The 16,440-nt window shown below is 31.4% G+C and overlaps 1 protein-coding gene across 12 annotated transcripts in view; it reads left to right on the top strand.

Annotated features, from left to right (window-relative positions):
- Nucleotides 1–16,440, top strand: part of ARID4B (AT-rich interaction domain 4B) — a 177,875-nt gene that overhangs the window by 143,580 nt on the left and 17,855 nt on the right. For 8 of the 12 annotated variants that reach the window (XM_031966923.1, XM_031966925.1, XM_031966927.1 and 5 more), the window contains 3 exons: nt 6,104–6,188; nt 7,795–7,990; nt 14,923–16,128. In XM_031966923.1, the coding sequence (XP_031822783.1) occupies nt 6,104–6,188; nt 7,795–7,990; nt 14,923–16,128 (1,487 nt within the window). The remainder of the gene's footprint in view (nt 1–6,103; nt 6,189–7,794; nt 7,991–14,922; nt 16,129–16,440) is intronic. The other 4 variants (XM_031966930.1, XM_031966931.1, XM_031966932.1 and 1 more) reach the window with 2 other exon arrangements.

Below are 16,440 nucleotides of genomic sequence, written 5' to 3'. Positions count from 1 at the left end.
CAATTCTGGAAAATAGTTCATTTTGCAAATGAAAAATTTGGAGCAATAAGACTATTATTTAAAAAAAAATAACAACCAAAAACTTGTTTTTTAGAACTTAAAAATAAATGAATACAAAAATATTTAAATTAATATTTTAAAATAGCTTTTGACATTGTGAGTTTTAAAATAGTACAAACTCTAAAACTTTTTCCACTGCAAAAATATTTTATTTCTTTTGATCTCCTATAAATTTGGCTTTTTGAGGGAATCATTTTTATCATTACAGAATAACTTAATTGCTTTATTGTAAATTATACATCAAAATTTTTCTTATTTATTCATTCCCATTTGACAGTTTAGAATTTGGGAAGTTCATTTTCAAATAGGTCACATTTTGCTTATGAGTCAATACATGTATGCACTAGTTCTTTAAATCCATCTAATAGCAATATTCATTTTAGATATTTCTAATTCATGTTATATTTGCTTCTCTTTAATGATCATACTCATCATTGCCACATGAGCTAAAAATAATGTGTACATTTTTTCTTCTTTTTTTCTTTATCTTTGAGTAGGTGGGAGGGGGGGAGACCGAGTCTTCCTGTTTCGCCTAGACTAGAAGTAGTATGGTTGCTCACAGGCCCAGGCCCTCAACTAGTTGTCATGGGAGCTTTGATCTGTTCCATTTCCAACTTGATTGAGTTCCCCCTATCTTTAAATAATGCAGTAACCCCTATTCTCCTTCACCCTACCCTAAATCCACTCTTCTCTGGTCCCCACCATACTGGTGAGATTTAAGTCTACATAGCATAATCTACTTTAATCTGCTCCAGCTCAGAACTCCTAAATTCAAGCTCACTAGCTTTAGTCTGTCTAGTGGCAGGATTTGTAGGCATTTGCCACAACCTCCAGCAAAATAGTAAACTACTAATAAGCTTCTTATTCTTTTTCTTCTTTTTTCCATCATTTTTTTTCCTCTTATATATCAGAATTTTTACTTCTGCTGTACACAAGATATACATTAAGTAAATTTTTTCTTGAGATTAATTCCAATACATAGCTCTCTTCAACAGTGAGATGATTCAAACCAGTTTCAATTGTTCAGTGATGAAGAGAGCCATCCACACCCAGAGAGGACTGTGGGAACTGAATGTTGACCACAACATAGCATTTTCACTCTTTCTGTTGATGTTTGCTTGTATTTTGTTTTCTTTCTCAGTTTTGTTTTTCTTCTCTTGAGCCAATTTTTCTTGTACAGCAAGATAACTGTATAAATATATATATATATTGGATTTAATATACATTTTAACATATTTAACATGTATTGGACTACTTGCCATCTAGGGGAGGGAATGTGGGGAAGGAGGGAAAATTTTCAAACAAAGTTTTGCAAGGGTCAGTGTTGAAAAATTATCTATGCATATGTTTTGTAAATAAAAAGCTTTAATAACATTTTAAAAAGAGATTAATTTCAATATTTTCGAGTTCAAGAACAAATAAATAAAATTTCACATGCAACCTCAATGCAAGGTTGTTAAAAACCATTTTTTAAAAATATGGATGAATATTTTCAAAATGGTTATTTACAAGAATCTATAATTCTCACTATCAGTTTCTTATTTTTTATTATCAAAGCTTTTTATTTTCAAAACATATGTATAATTTTCAATATTCACCCTTGCGAAACCTTGTGTTCCAAATTTTTTCCCTCTCTTCCCCTCGAGTCCTCTCCAGATAGCAAATAATCCTGTATATGTTAAATATGTGCAATTCTTTTATATGTATTTCCACATTTATCATGTTGCAGAAGAAAAATCAGGGAAAAATGCAAATAAACAACAACAAAAAGAGTAAAAGTACTATTTTGTGATCCACATACAGTTCCCACTGTCCTCTCTCTGAGTGCAAATGGCTCTCTTAATCACAAAACCATTGGAACTTGCCTGAATCATCTCATTATTGAAAAGAGCCACATCCATCAGAATTAATCATTATATAATCTTGCTAATAAGTCACTCTTAAAATTTTGCTTTTCGTTATTATTTGAATTTTCTTCCTTTTGTAACCTCCATTTTGATGTTTTATATTCTTCTACTAGAAGTTTCTTCCCCTCCCCCTCCCCCCCCCCCAATCTGATCAGTTTCTGAGAAAAACACTTCAAATTGTCTTATAGTATGAATTTCTGTTTGGGAAACCATAAAGAAAATCAGTTTTTATAATGAAACAAAATACCCACCTCCTGAAAGAGATAATTGAATCAGAGTGCAGCTTGAGACACACACACACACACACACACACACACACACACACACAATATAGAGAAGGTGGGGGAGAGGGGAAAGAGAGAGATCCCCCCCCCATGGAGGAGTTTATTTTGCTTGATTATATATTTCAATAATTTGATTTTTCTACTTTCTTTGAAGTGGGGTAAAGGGAAAAAGGAATATTTGGGTTAATTGGAAAAAGTGAAATATAATTTTAAAATAAAATAGTTAATTCTGGTTAAAAAAAAAAAAAGTTAATCGTATGAGAAGATGAGACTTTTATTTACTGGCTATATCTGGACATTGCCTGCAATGAGTTGTAATTATGCACCCATGCAATTGATGTTATTGGCATATGTTACATTTCTGACATAGATTTCAAATTAATTTGGTAACTTAGGCTCGTAACTAATATTTGTTTAGTTGTATATGTATGTGTCTTAAAATTGTTTATATATTTCAGGCAGAAAATTTTCAAGTGCAACATTAATATGTTGATTTGCTCAGGAAACCAAGACACATATCTTCAGAACCAACTCTAAAAGTTTTGATAGTACAGCTAATGTTCATATTATTTCTAAATCTGTTTTCTGGCTATACTTTTAACACTTGTCATTATTAGATACTTTGAAAATAGATTTCAGATTTTCAGAAACACTAAACTTTGGATTTAGAGTTAGCATTCTGATTCTTGGTAGCATTCCCTTCTCTTTGACTACTGAATCAGAATCTTCTTCATTAATTGTAATTTCAGTCACTATCATACATAACAACAAAATTCTTATAAGGTGGAGAAAAATAACATGTTTTCCCTGAGGCCAGAGTTTGTCCATACCTAAATTAAAATTGATTTAAACTGGCTTTTTTTAGTGACCTCGTCTCCTTAAAAAAAGTCTTGGTTCTGAGCAGATGACTAAGAATTATACTGTAGTATTTTCTATTAGTTATAAATGTCCATGTACATTTCATCATTGCTACTTAGTGCTTTGGTGCTGAAATACTGATCATGATATCAAGCTTGTTAATACTGTCCATAATATTTTTTATAATTTCAGTTGTACTCTTGTCAATTAACTAGATCTGTCTTTCTGATACCCATTGATAGTTCAAGAAACATTAAGATTTTCTTGCATGTTTTTACCTTTTCATACCTTTTTCAAATGTGCTCTTCTTATTCTTTGTATAGCTATTGTGCAAAATGTGATTTAAAATGCTATCTGTAATGTAGAGTAACACACTTTGTTATAACTTTATTTTCCATAAAAGTTAATGTTTTCTTGGATAAAATCGACCTTTTTTGGTAAAGTCATTGTAATATGTGTTTGTGAAAATATTTGTACTTCACATTTTTTACAAGATATTTTTAATTGCTGATCTGCTTTTGCTAATGTTTATACTAAATTTTTTTTTACCACACTGTACTCCAAGTATTTTGTTGCTTCATTAGTTTTAACTAAAAAGCCTTTTTCTAATTATCTTATTTCAAGAATGATATATATGACTCCCTGTAAGCTTTATGGTTTAAAAACAATGCATGCAATAAAATAAAGTATTTTAAAATGTGAAAAGGAGCAGGATAAAATGTAGCTAGATGGATAGCATTACAAATGAAAAGCCTGGACAAGAAAAACTTAAAGGGCTGTATATTTAGAAGGAGCATGTATTTCATATGACTCTATGAAGTCAAGAATTTCTGGTATCCCTCCCTATGGAATCTTTTTTTATATTGCTGTATTTTTAAAGAAGTCATCTAATGGGCAGCTACATGGTACAATAGATAGGCCACTGGTTCTTGAGTCAAGAGGATCTGAGTTCAAATTTGGCCTCGATACTGAATGCTTCCTAGCTGTATAGGAGAAATTTAATATCCTTAAAATTTATAAGATTATTTATACAATGTCTTCCCTAAAATTTCTTAAATTCAAGTACCTTGTGCCCATCACCCACGATATACTTTCCTCTGATTAGTCCTCTTAACTTTCTAAATGGGGAATTCTTAGGACATATATCAAGTGGCATCTTCATTGTGGTTAAGGTACCCTGGCATTGATAGTGACCGTTGATCCTTGCCATGTCCAGCAGAGCAATAGCCAATATTGTTAACTGTTTCACTGGACTATAGTTTTTTTCTCTTCCAATAAATATTTTAATTCTAACTATAGTGAATGAGTTTGAAGCTCTTGAAAATATCTTTTGCTTAATGCATATTATATTGGTGGCATAGTGGCAATTGTAGATAAATTGAAAACTAGTAGATCCATATATTAGAATTTCATGTTTGCTCAAATCTTACTTGGGTCATGAAGCTAAATTAATTGGATGAGTTTCAATGCTGATCAGTAATGATAATTATTATTAATATTAATAATATTAAATTGTTAAGGGACAATTCTGTGGAGGCTCTCGGAGAATTGACCTGTCCCTTAACATTAAATAAATGATATTAAATAAATTCTAGTTAAATAAGAAAGGGCAGAGTCTATTGTGACATGTTTTAAATTCCTATTTTTTTTTTTTTTCATCTTATTCATGTGAATAAGCTTTCAGGAGTTTACTTTGAACCTTTGAGATACATTTTTTAAATTCTTTTTTTTCCTTCTCTTCCAAATTTTAAGAAGAAAAATAAAAAATTTTCTTCTTTTGTATAATGGAATTTAGTGGAATGAAGTTCAGAGGATTTTAATCTTAATGGAAGAGCTAAAAATAGCAATGAGCATACATATAGTATTTTTTTCCATACATATAGTATTAATTAAAGAATAAGAGTTGAGGTTTTAGTAGAACCTTTAAATACATTTTTATAGTCTGTCTTTTTTTTTCCACTTGTGCCCCACATGAGCCCTTCAAGGTGTTATGCTGACTAAGTTTCAAGCCTGAAAGAGTAAAAATAATCTATTAACTCAGTTACTAAGGCAATAACTGTCTGATTTGAGAGCTTGAGTTATTTTAACTTCTGTTCAACCATTTCCTTATTTCGCATAAGCACTGAGATACAGCACCTATTTTACATGTATCAGCTTTTTAAAAAAATCTTTATCTCATTGTGATTGTTAACGAAGCCACTTTGTTGTGTTGTTAGTTCCTTTGAAAACCCAATTCTACCATTTTCATAGGAAATGCATGCAAAGTGAAAAATCTGGACTTGGGAAAGAAACCCCTGGTGCATACATAACAGAGAGAGAAAGGGAGGGAGAAGGAAAGGGGTAAGGAGAGAGAAGTGTTTAATTATTAAACAACTTACATCTTACAGAAACTTTTTTAAGGAAATTCAATTGTAGAAAAATCTTACCCCCCAAAAGAAGCAATTTATTTTCTTAGTTTTTAATTTGTCATACTTTTTTGTCTTTTAAAAAACAAAGTTAATATATTTTGATTATTAGATATCAAATTTACTTTCAGGTAGGACTATAATTAACATCATAGAAGGGGATATGTACAACTTTACTAATGTTGTATGTAAACAATTGTGCCATTCATCGAAAAGGTTTATTTCTTTTTTTTCTACAAGGTACAGAAGCTTGATATAGGATTAATTAGTGAATAAATTCAAAAACATTTATTAACCCTTACTATGTGTCTAGCATTATATGAAGTAATTTGTCCTCAAAGTGATAAGGCCAAGAATCCTTTGGCCTGGAAAACTGCTTTGTTGCATCTAATACTAACAATGTCACTGGGTCGCAAAATTTCTGTCAAATTCAGAATCCTGGACTTTAGGGTGAAGTAATTGATTCACAAACTAGCTTTCTAGCTTAGTATCATGATTGTTTCCAATTAGTTTCTTTTCTGATATTGTATATATGTGCTTCCAAGGACTTGGGTTTTGTGTATTTATAACAAATTACTTTTACTTTTAGGTATGATGAATGGATTAAGGCAGATAAGATAGTAAGACCTGCTGACAAAAATGTACCAAAAATAAAACATCGAAAGAAAATAAAGGTAAGCAAATACTTTTCCAAATTAATTCTGCTTTGCTGGTAATTGTAGTACTTAAATCAGAGAAATTTTTATCTTTCCTACCTTTTTTAATGATGGGTTTGTATCTCAGTCTTCATAGACTATGTGATATCTTGTAAAAATATATTCTTCTGCTAATTTTGTCATTTTATATGGTAGTCTTCCCCTTTCCTTAACATTGCCCATTAGTAGTTGGCCACTAAGAATATCCTCAGAGAAGGTCTTTCAACCACAACATAGTTGCTTTGAAATTAGATAAAATTATCCCTATTTACTTTAGTGTACAAATGTTAAAGAAAGGCAAAAGTGACAGAGGAACATAAATTTATCTTTACCTGTATTACTGGTTCAGATTCTTGTTTTTTATAATAGTCCATTATTTAGACTATGTTCAGAATTTACTATTTGGGACATACTTAAAATAGAATGATTCTCTTGAGTTCTTTTAAAGTTTTAAGAAATTGGGCTAAATTGTTAATATGACCATTATCTTTAAAAATAACTCTGGGTATCATTGTTATTCAGTGTTATTGTTGCCTTAATTGTTTATAATTTCTTTTGAAACTTTCAGTAGAAAGTACTTGGTCTCTCACTTTCAAGATGAGATCTTTTAGTAACTTGCCTTTTAGTATGTTAAACAATGCTTCAGTGACCTGAAATAGTAGAGGTATTTCCCAAACAAGATCAAGTACTTTTTTCTCAGTGTCAAATTAGTCCCAGGTTTTTTTTTGTTTGTTTGTTTTGTTTTTTGTTTTTTTCCCTTAGTATTTAGCAAACAAATATTTTACAATTCTATCACAAGGTAATTGAGACTTTCAGACTTGAATCTTTGCCCCAGCCATCTTTATCCTTGCTATGTTAAGTGTAGAAATACTGCTATATAGTGTACTGATGTTAAGAATATATAAGAACTTTTGGAAGAATAATATGCCAATCGTTATAATCCAGTGTCCAACTTATTGGTTTATTCTGGATGTCATAAAATAGTAATTGATTAGTTGATCACAGGAGTCAGAAGCCAGTTTAATAGCTTACTTAGCACAAAATATCTTTGCTTTTAAAACTATATTGAAAAAAAAAAAGCAATAGCCTTAGTCATTCTATCTATTATTAGTAGTATTAAAAGACTTTATAATAGGAAAAAAGACAAGGGCATAGATAATCTGCATTCTTACCTTAAGTGCTAACTTTGTAGACTAAATAACAAGGATTAAGATTTTTTTTTTTAAACTCTGCAGTTGAGGAAACTACAAATTCAGTTTTTATAGATTGCTTAGAAGTAATACACTAAAAGTAATTTCTAAAAAGTAATTTGAATTGATACTAATATGACTTTCCTTATGTGAATGGAAATGATAAAATTCAAAAGTTTCCCATCTTTTTTTCCCATCTTTTATGAAACTACTGAACCCATGAAAGAACAAAGATTACCAAAGACTGTTGTTGACAAGAAATTTTTTGTTTTAAAGTTGAACCATATTTTTTGTTTTCTATATTTTTATGTTTTAAAAATTAAATTATATTTTACAGCAAACTTAATTTTAAATAAAATAAGTCACAATTTGGTTAATAATTTTTTTTCACCTAGAATAAAGTTGACAAAGAAAAAGAGAAAGATGAGAAATATTCTCCAAAAAACTGTAAGCTTCGCCGCCTATCAAAATCACCTTTTCCAGCGAATACACCACCTGAAATAGCATCTAAACTGGATACTGAAACCAAAAATTCTGAACAACTTCAAGTTAAATCTGTAGAAATTACTTCTATCCTAAATGGACTTCAAGGTAAAAAAAAAATATATATATATATATATATATATATATATATCCTGTTCAATTATATAATTTTGCTATAAGGTAATTTGAGGGATTGTTCTAAATATATTTGCATCAAATATCATTTGAAATAAGTGAGATATTGGCCAAGATTTAAATCTGTTTTTGTTATAAAGAAATCAGAGGTAATCAGGAAATTTTAAGAAATAAAATCCCAGCAGTGATACTGTATTTCTTCTAGTATCCGGTCATTTCTGAGATTATCCAGACCATTTTTGATTTGGCATGACTTAGTAGTACAATGATATATAAGTATATCCCAATGACTGGGATATACACAGTCATGTGTTTGTGACTTCATTAAGTATCTGAAGCAGCCAAAAAAAAGACTAAAATTTGACTTACTTTTCTGACGAGGATATTTTAATTTTCTTTAAAATATTGTAGCTTTTTTCAAAACTAGAACTTTAGGGCAGGGAGTTGGGCAGAAGTGTGCAGAACCTGTAACTGCAAACAATATATTCAGTGTGTTTAGATTTATGAGTACATGGACAAAAAAATATAAAGGGTCAAACAACTTAGATGTGTTATGAACTTCATTATTATATAAATTATTCACACTAATGAGATTTTCAAATCCATGAAGGTGTAAAAAAAGATAATAATGATCAGGGATAATAATGACAATAATGGATGAAATTTAGATAGCTCTTTTTTCTTAGAAAAGTTTTGAGTTAGGGATACAGGTATCATCTTTATTTCATGAGGAAACTGATTGAGGATAATTGACTTGCCCAAGATCACACAGACATCAATTAGCAGCATTAGAATTTGAATCTATTTCTTATGATTCCAGGTTCATTGCTCTTTCCATTCTATAGTTTTGTGATATATAAACATGTCTGGTATGTCTTTGATGAGCTAATATGTTGCTGTGTTTCTATATGACCCATGCCCCACTTGTTTTTTGGTAATTTAGAATTTTTAATGCCTAGAAAAGAGGACACTTAAAATTGTGATGATCACGCTAGCACCCAGGACACCCCAGAATCATCCAGAGTCAGGATAAGCAAAAGTCTTTCGTCTTTATTCTTGGTCTTTAGGGGTAGAAGTGAACAGGATGGAAGTAGAATCTCTGCAACCGCCTTCTTCCTCGTCTACCGCAAAGAGTGACTTTGACTGGTCTTACTCCACCCTCTAGTCCCTCCTACAATCCTCTGTATACACCAATCATTAAGCCAGCACAGGATAATGGGAAGGACCATTTTCCAAGCATATGCCCATAGAGTATTGTCCAATCAGTAATTAGCCCTAAGTGCTTGAACCGACCTCAATGCAATAACTCGAGTTTCAGCCCTCTACATAAAATGAAAATAGCATAATTAAAAGAAGCTGAAAATGGATGTATGATAAATTTAAGATGTTACATATCAATTAAAAATTTAACTCTGAATTTTTTGGCAACTTAAATGAAAAAATTATATACTTCTTATCTGATGAAAGAAAGCGTTTGAATTCATCTGAAGAGAAATCCACATTTCCCTGTTTCTTGTTTTAGGAGGAGTTATAACATGAATAATAATAACTTAAACTTATACAATCTGTCCCAGAAATCTTAGTTTTAAGTTTCAGGTGAGCTGCATAAATGCTATAAAACTACTTAAAGCAATATTTGAAAGATTAATTATTTAAAAATTTTAAATATTGATGTTTCCAATTAAAATCTTAGATTATATATTGAACCAGTGATTGAAAGGATTATATTTGTAATTCTAACCTTAAAATCATATAAAGAGCAAATTTTATATATATATATATGACACTGTTGATATGACTCCACAAAAAAAAAAAAAGGAAATAGATCAGGTTACTGAGATGGCCAAGGAACAGGATCTCCTCCAGTCTGAGAAAGCATTATCCAGAAACTATTACACAAAACAATGTATAATGATGAGTCCCCCATCTTGTTAAAATTAAAATATGTTATTTGGAATTCACAAAAGTAAATAAAGTATAAAAAAATTGAAGTTTTTAAAGCTTCAAACTGCATGGAAATTTTTGAGACATCTTTTCTATTTAGCTCTACATTTAATAATTACTTTCTTCACAATATCCAATGAGGCTGGTAGTATAACCATTTTATACATGAGAAAATTGAGGTTTCTAAGAGAAATTAAGTGACTTGCCCAAATTAATAAAAAATAATAAAACCAAACCTACAACCCAGGTCATCTGACTGATAGCATTTACGAATCTTTACATAATGGATACTGAATAACATGTTGTACTCTGTTTCCAAATATAATTTTGCAAATGGTATGGAAACTTTCTTCAAATAATCTTAATTCACAAAAAGCATTTTTTTTAGGGAAGTAACATAATACCATCCTTTATAGAGCCTTCTGACTCAATTAATAGGTGCTTAGAAATAAACCGATGGTGAAGCTATCCATTAGTATGTCTATCTGAAATATCCAGTGCTTACTAGTTTTGGGCATGTGGTACAATCCAGTCAATTCATGACTAAATTTTTTGAAACAGCCATATTGTATTGTTCATGAAAGAAGAGTCTATTTGCTTTTGCTACCAGATGTACATAATGGAAATTGCTTTTCTTTGGTGAAAGCTTGTTGTATGTTCTCATCCAAATAGAGGAGCATTCTTTATATGTAGGTAGGTGCCTGTAGTGATTGAAGTTTTTCTCAAAATAGGTTTTGAATCTGTTTAAGCACTAGACTGAGGTAACTCTGTAAATCATAGAAGAGACATTTTGTATATAAAAAATATTAAGTACAGTTGTTAGCAATTACCCACTATGATCATTCAAGAATATCAGTATGGGCCTTTTAGTATAACATGTTTTGAGAGGAACTGCATCTTTACTAACTTGGCAGGATGAGGTAGCAAAATACACACCTAAGTAGTTAGCTAAATTGCACTAGCAGGTGGAATTATTTTAGTAATTTTAAAGTAAATAATGTGGAAAATGTTTGTCAGATATACTGACCTTTAGTTAATATAATGTTTAAGCATTCTTTCTACTGAGAATTATCTATACATGCTACTTCCCCTTCTAAATACTCCTCAGCTATCTGGATTTGCTTCTCAAAACTCTACTGAAATTTTTTTCTCCAAAATCCAACAGTGGTCTTTTAATCAACAATTCTAATACTTTTTCTCAATTCTCAATTCTCCTTATGAGACCATACGACTGACTAGTCTTTCGCTGATATGCCTACCATCTGGCTCCTGGACACAACTATCTTAAAATTCTCCTCCTTTCATTTTAGTCACTCCTTCTTACTCTATTGTTGGTTCCTTCTTTTTCTCTTAATTGTTCTTTGCTTTCTTCTCCTCTTTCTCTGCCCTCTCATCACTCTCAACATCTATCTTGGGACTTCATTTGTCTCTTCTATGCCAATAAACCCTAAAACTATTTCTGGCCTTACCTTTACTCTGTTGAACTTATAGTTTAAATTTACATTTATCAAATAGATGTTACACACTACATACCCACAATATAAATTGAATTTATAATCTTACCCATAAAACCTGCCTTTCCTCTTAACTTCCATTTGACTGTTGATAGCACCACAATTTTTCCCATTACTCATACTTGAAAACTTGAATTCATTTGTGACATTTGTTTTCTCACTTCCTACATAAAATTGAGGACCCAATCCTTTTGATTCTACCATATCTTTTGTATCTGTCCATTCCTTTTACTCACACAGCCCACCACTCAGGTTTTTATTATTTAGCTCTTACCTGAACCTAATGTACTGACAATCTAACTGGTTTTCCTGCTCTTCAATATCTTCCCTTATAGAAGGCATCCTTTACATCTCTATCAAGATTATTTTCCTAATAACATATACTTTGGATAGTTACTCTCCTACTCAGTGCCTCCATAGCACCTATTAAATGTAATACAGATCCATTAGCCAAATTTTCTGCCCCCTCCACAATCTGTGTCTAACCTTCTCTTCATATTCTCTCCTTCATGTAATCAGTGTTATTACCAGACTGGACTCCTTGCCATTCCCTAATCTCACAGTACACTCCCTTCCTGAGCTCATGCATTTATGCTTTTTTCCCCTTGTGCTGGGAATATTTTCCTCATACATGTATCCAATGTATTCCTCATACATTGAATTCCTTCTATTCTTTTTAACCGCAGATTATGTGCCACCTTTGACAATTAAGTCTTTCCTTATCTCTTCCACCAAGAAATAACTTTTTTCCCTCCATTCTTGACCCTCCTTTGTACTCGTTATAATCTAACTTGTATTATAGTTGTGTCTATATATATGTCTTTTTTCCTTCTACTGGATTGTAAACTCCTTGAAGCTAGTGACTTTCTTTTTTCATCTTTGTATCTCTAGTGTCTGCATATAGCAGGTGCTTAATAAATGTTTGTTGACTTGAGTTTAATTTAATTAACCAACTACTTTTTAAAGCTACTTCAGGTTCATGGTATTAAAATTCTGTCACCAGCACAGAAGAGGCTGCTTATCTTTCTTTAGCTTTCCCAAGAGTCTATACATCCCATTCATCTGATAGCAATTTCAAGTTATTAAAATATAAGGTAAAAAGGAGAGGGATAGTACACAATGTTTATAATAGAAATTTCTTGTGATAAATATTTATGGCTGCTGTGATTCTGATGGTAATGTTATGATGCAGACTTAGAAAAAGCTTAGATTCCTGGAGTCAAATTAGGATTATAGTATGAGCCATAGATGGTGTCCCTGTCTGTGAAATCAAAATCTATTGAGAAATTAATAAATGCTGTAGGAAGTGTTAAATTTTTTGTAGATGCATTCTTGGTAAGACAAAACAAATTATAACATTAATCAGATGTATGGAATAGTTCCTTTTTGTTCTTTGTGCCAAATATTGAGAAGAAAGAAAGCATAGAATTGTCTTTATTAAATAATGGGTAATCGAGGAAATAGGATTTGAAGATGGGGTTGATACTCAGAAGGTAACTATATGGCTAACTGGTAACAATTTGACAGATTCTGGTACTAAGAGGAAGAATTCTGGCATCAAAAAATCCTTTCCAAAAAAGAAAGGCCTTTTTCCAGCCTTAAATGATTGATCAATTATTTTAAAATGAATATAATTATTGAATCCCAATTAGGGAGAATACGGCAATCCATAAAATGATAAAAGAACATCATAAAACCCAAAGTTAGGAGATATAATTTGTCTGATAATCAGCAACTAGTTACCTTTTGCTTTTACTCTATTCCATGGTTCACAATGTCCTATCAGATTGTAAGCTCCTTGAGGGCAAGAACTGTGTTTTATTTATCTTTGTGTCTCCCTTAACAGTTTGAATAGTGGCTTTTATAGATTGACCACTTAACAAATGGATGTTTGGATTAATGAAAATCTACTTCTATTACTATCCTAGAGCTGACCCTAAAATATTCTTTTGGGATCTGTATTAAAAGTTTTAAACATAGTTATTTGTTAAGCATATATGTGTATACACACATACTATATATTTATGTATGTATTTATAATGTGTGTATATATTCAATAAGTAAATAAGCCTATGTGTGATTTCTAAATTTTTTCCACAACCCATCTTGGGAAGATGGATAGCAACTGGGACAAATTCATGTGTTAAGACAGTTGCATCATCAAATAAAGTAAAAGAATTCCATTCTCAAAGAATTTTTGTATTTTCAATAACTCAAAAAGATTTGTGTAAATGTATCTTCAGTGTAACACAAATTACCAGCCTTGTTACATTTTGGTTAACTTAATGAATTCATTAGTTTATGAACCAATAGCTATCATTTTTAAGGTCTAGACTTTCAATTTTTATGACCATCAAGCTACCTGCTTTTATATTTATATATATATATATATATATATATATATATATATATATATATATATATATATATATATATATATATACACACCTTTTTTTTTTTCCTCCCCAGTGAATTTTCTATAGGGTTCTATCAAATATTTTTAGTAGATAATAATTTTGTATAGAAAAGCTTCCTGTGCAATGTAAAATTTTTGGTTTTTTTAAGGTCTACAATTTCACCCTTATTCTCTTAGGAAATGGGGAGCTCCATGGACAGTTATTTTTCAGACTTATATTGTAGGTTTGGTCCATGAGGGATGAGACCACATTTCATCAACTCCTGCTTTTTTGTATTTCTCTAGCATTTAAAATAATGGTTTTTAAAAAGTAAATGTTGAAGAAGTGTGATTCAATATATTACATATATATGTAATATGTAATAAAATCATTGTTATATTTAAAATACTTCATTAGGTTTGCATCATAATATGCCTTAAGATAAAGTTCTAGAATAGCTACTGTTTGTATGGTATTTTATAGTTAATAAATGTTTTATGAATATCTGACTTGAACTTTATATCGTCCCAATGGTTAGTAGCATAAATATATTATTATCCTCATTTTACATTTTATATTTTATATAAAACATTTTCTAATTTATAAATGTATTATTATTCTCATTTAAAAACTAAAGCTCAGAGAAGTTAAATGATTTGTCCAGAGTCATACCATAAATAAATTCTGTAGCCAAAATCTATCCAAAGCCTCAGGAATCCAACTATAATTTTTTTTTAATAACTACATTACTCTCCCTTCGGAGATAGCCTGGCATTTTATATTAGCCACAGGCTTCTTATAAACTTTAATAATCCTAAACTTGAAGTTTTAAAATAAAGTAATGGAAATCCATCATTTGCATTATCTTTGGATAGAATTTTGTTGTGTAAAAAATAAATGGAATATAACCACTAATCTTGCTTTTATTTTGTAATAAGACTAGTTTTTTTTCTGAAAAATATTTCTTCATATTGAATAAAAATGAATGGTTTTCTAATATATCTGTGTTATGTGTGTTCGTATAACTGGTCTTGTCATCTTATTTTAATAGCTTCTGAAAGTTCTGCTGAAGACAGTGAGCAGGAAGATGAGGCAAGGACTCAGGACATAGATAATAATGGCAAGGAAGAGTCTAAGGCTGACACTGTAAGCCATGACAAAAATGAGCTTAGTCCAAAAGAGGAACAGAGCAGTTTATCTGTGCCACAAGAAAACAGAATTCCAACAGATTCATTAATATCCAAGTCAATATCAAAATCTCCAGAAAGATTAAGAAAAGACCTAGAAGACATATCTGAAGATACTGATTATGAAGATGAAGTCACAATAAAAAGAAAGGAAATCAAAAAGGAGACAACAGATAAAGCATCAAAGCCTCAAGTAAAACGTGGTAAGAGAAGGCATTGCAATACCGAAGAATGCTTAAAGCCTGGGTCACCGAGCAGAAAAGAGGAGAAATCTAAGAGCAAAGAATCCCTTTGTTTAGAAAACAGTAGTAACAGCTCTTCTGATGACGATGAAGATAAATCCAAAGCAAAAGTGACGCCAACTAAGAAATACAATGGCTTGGAGGACAAAAGGAAAAATTTAAGGACAACTGGTTTCTATTCAGGGTTTTCAGAAGTGGCAGAAAAGAGGATAAAACTGCTAAATAACTCTGATGAAAGACTTCAGAACAGCAGAGCTAAAGATCGAAAAGATGTCTGGTCAAGTATTCAAGGACAATGGCCTAAAAAGACACTTAAAGAACTGTTTTCAGACTCTGACACAGAGGCTGCAGCTTCGCCTCCACATGCTTCCTCTGAAGATGTGGCCACAGAGGAGCAGTTACAGACTGTGGCAGAAGAAGAGAATGGTTCCCTTGGTATTGAGTTAGAAAAACCATTACCTGTCAATTTAGATATTAAACCTGTGGAGGAAAAAAACATTGAAGTGAATGATAAGAAATCAGAATTTCCAAGCAGTGGGAGTAATTCAGTGCTAAATACCCCTCCTACAACACCTGAATCGCCTTCATCTGTAACTGTAACAGAAACCAGTAGGCAGCAATCAACTGTGACAGTGTCAGAAACATTGGCCCCAAATCAAGAAGAGGTACGCAGTATCAAGAGTGAAACTGATAGCACAATTGAGGTGGATAGTGTTGCAGGGGAGCTCCAAGACCTCCAGTCTGAAGGAAATATCTCTCCAACAGGCTTTGATGCTAGTGTCAGCTCCAGCAGTAGTAATCAACCAGAACTGGAACATCCTGGAAAAGGTGAGGAAGAAAACTGAGAGCTGAAAATGCTAACTTATTTAGAATTTCCCTTCTTAAATTTTTAATGCTTTTGCAATAATTGTTGCTATAGCTTGATACATTTAAGGGAAGTACTAGTGTGAACATGGAAAGACTGGTAATTGAAAGGTGTATTACTAATGGACAACAAAATATAGTTAATGGCCCAAGAAGGCTTTCATGTTCTTTTCTTGAGCAGTCCATGAAATTCACAGTGCACCCGAATGAATCTTGGAAATTGCACCCCAAAACCAAACTCATTTGCTTATTCGTTTAAACAGTGGTTGACTGTAT

Source organism: Sarcophilus harrisii, chromosome 4 (genome assembly GCF_902635505.1).
Source record: "Sarcophilus harrisii chromosome 4, mSarHar1.11, whole genome shotgun sequence".
Classification (NCBI taxonomy): Eukaryota; Metazoa; Chordata; class Mammalia; order Dasyuromorphia; family Dasyuridae; genus Sarcophilus; species Sarcophilus harrisii.
Note: the sequence above shows the minus strand (reverse complement) of the source record. Positions and strands in the feature narration are given on the sequence as shown.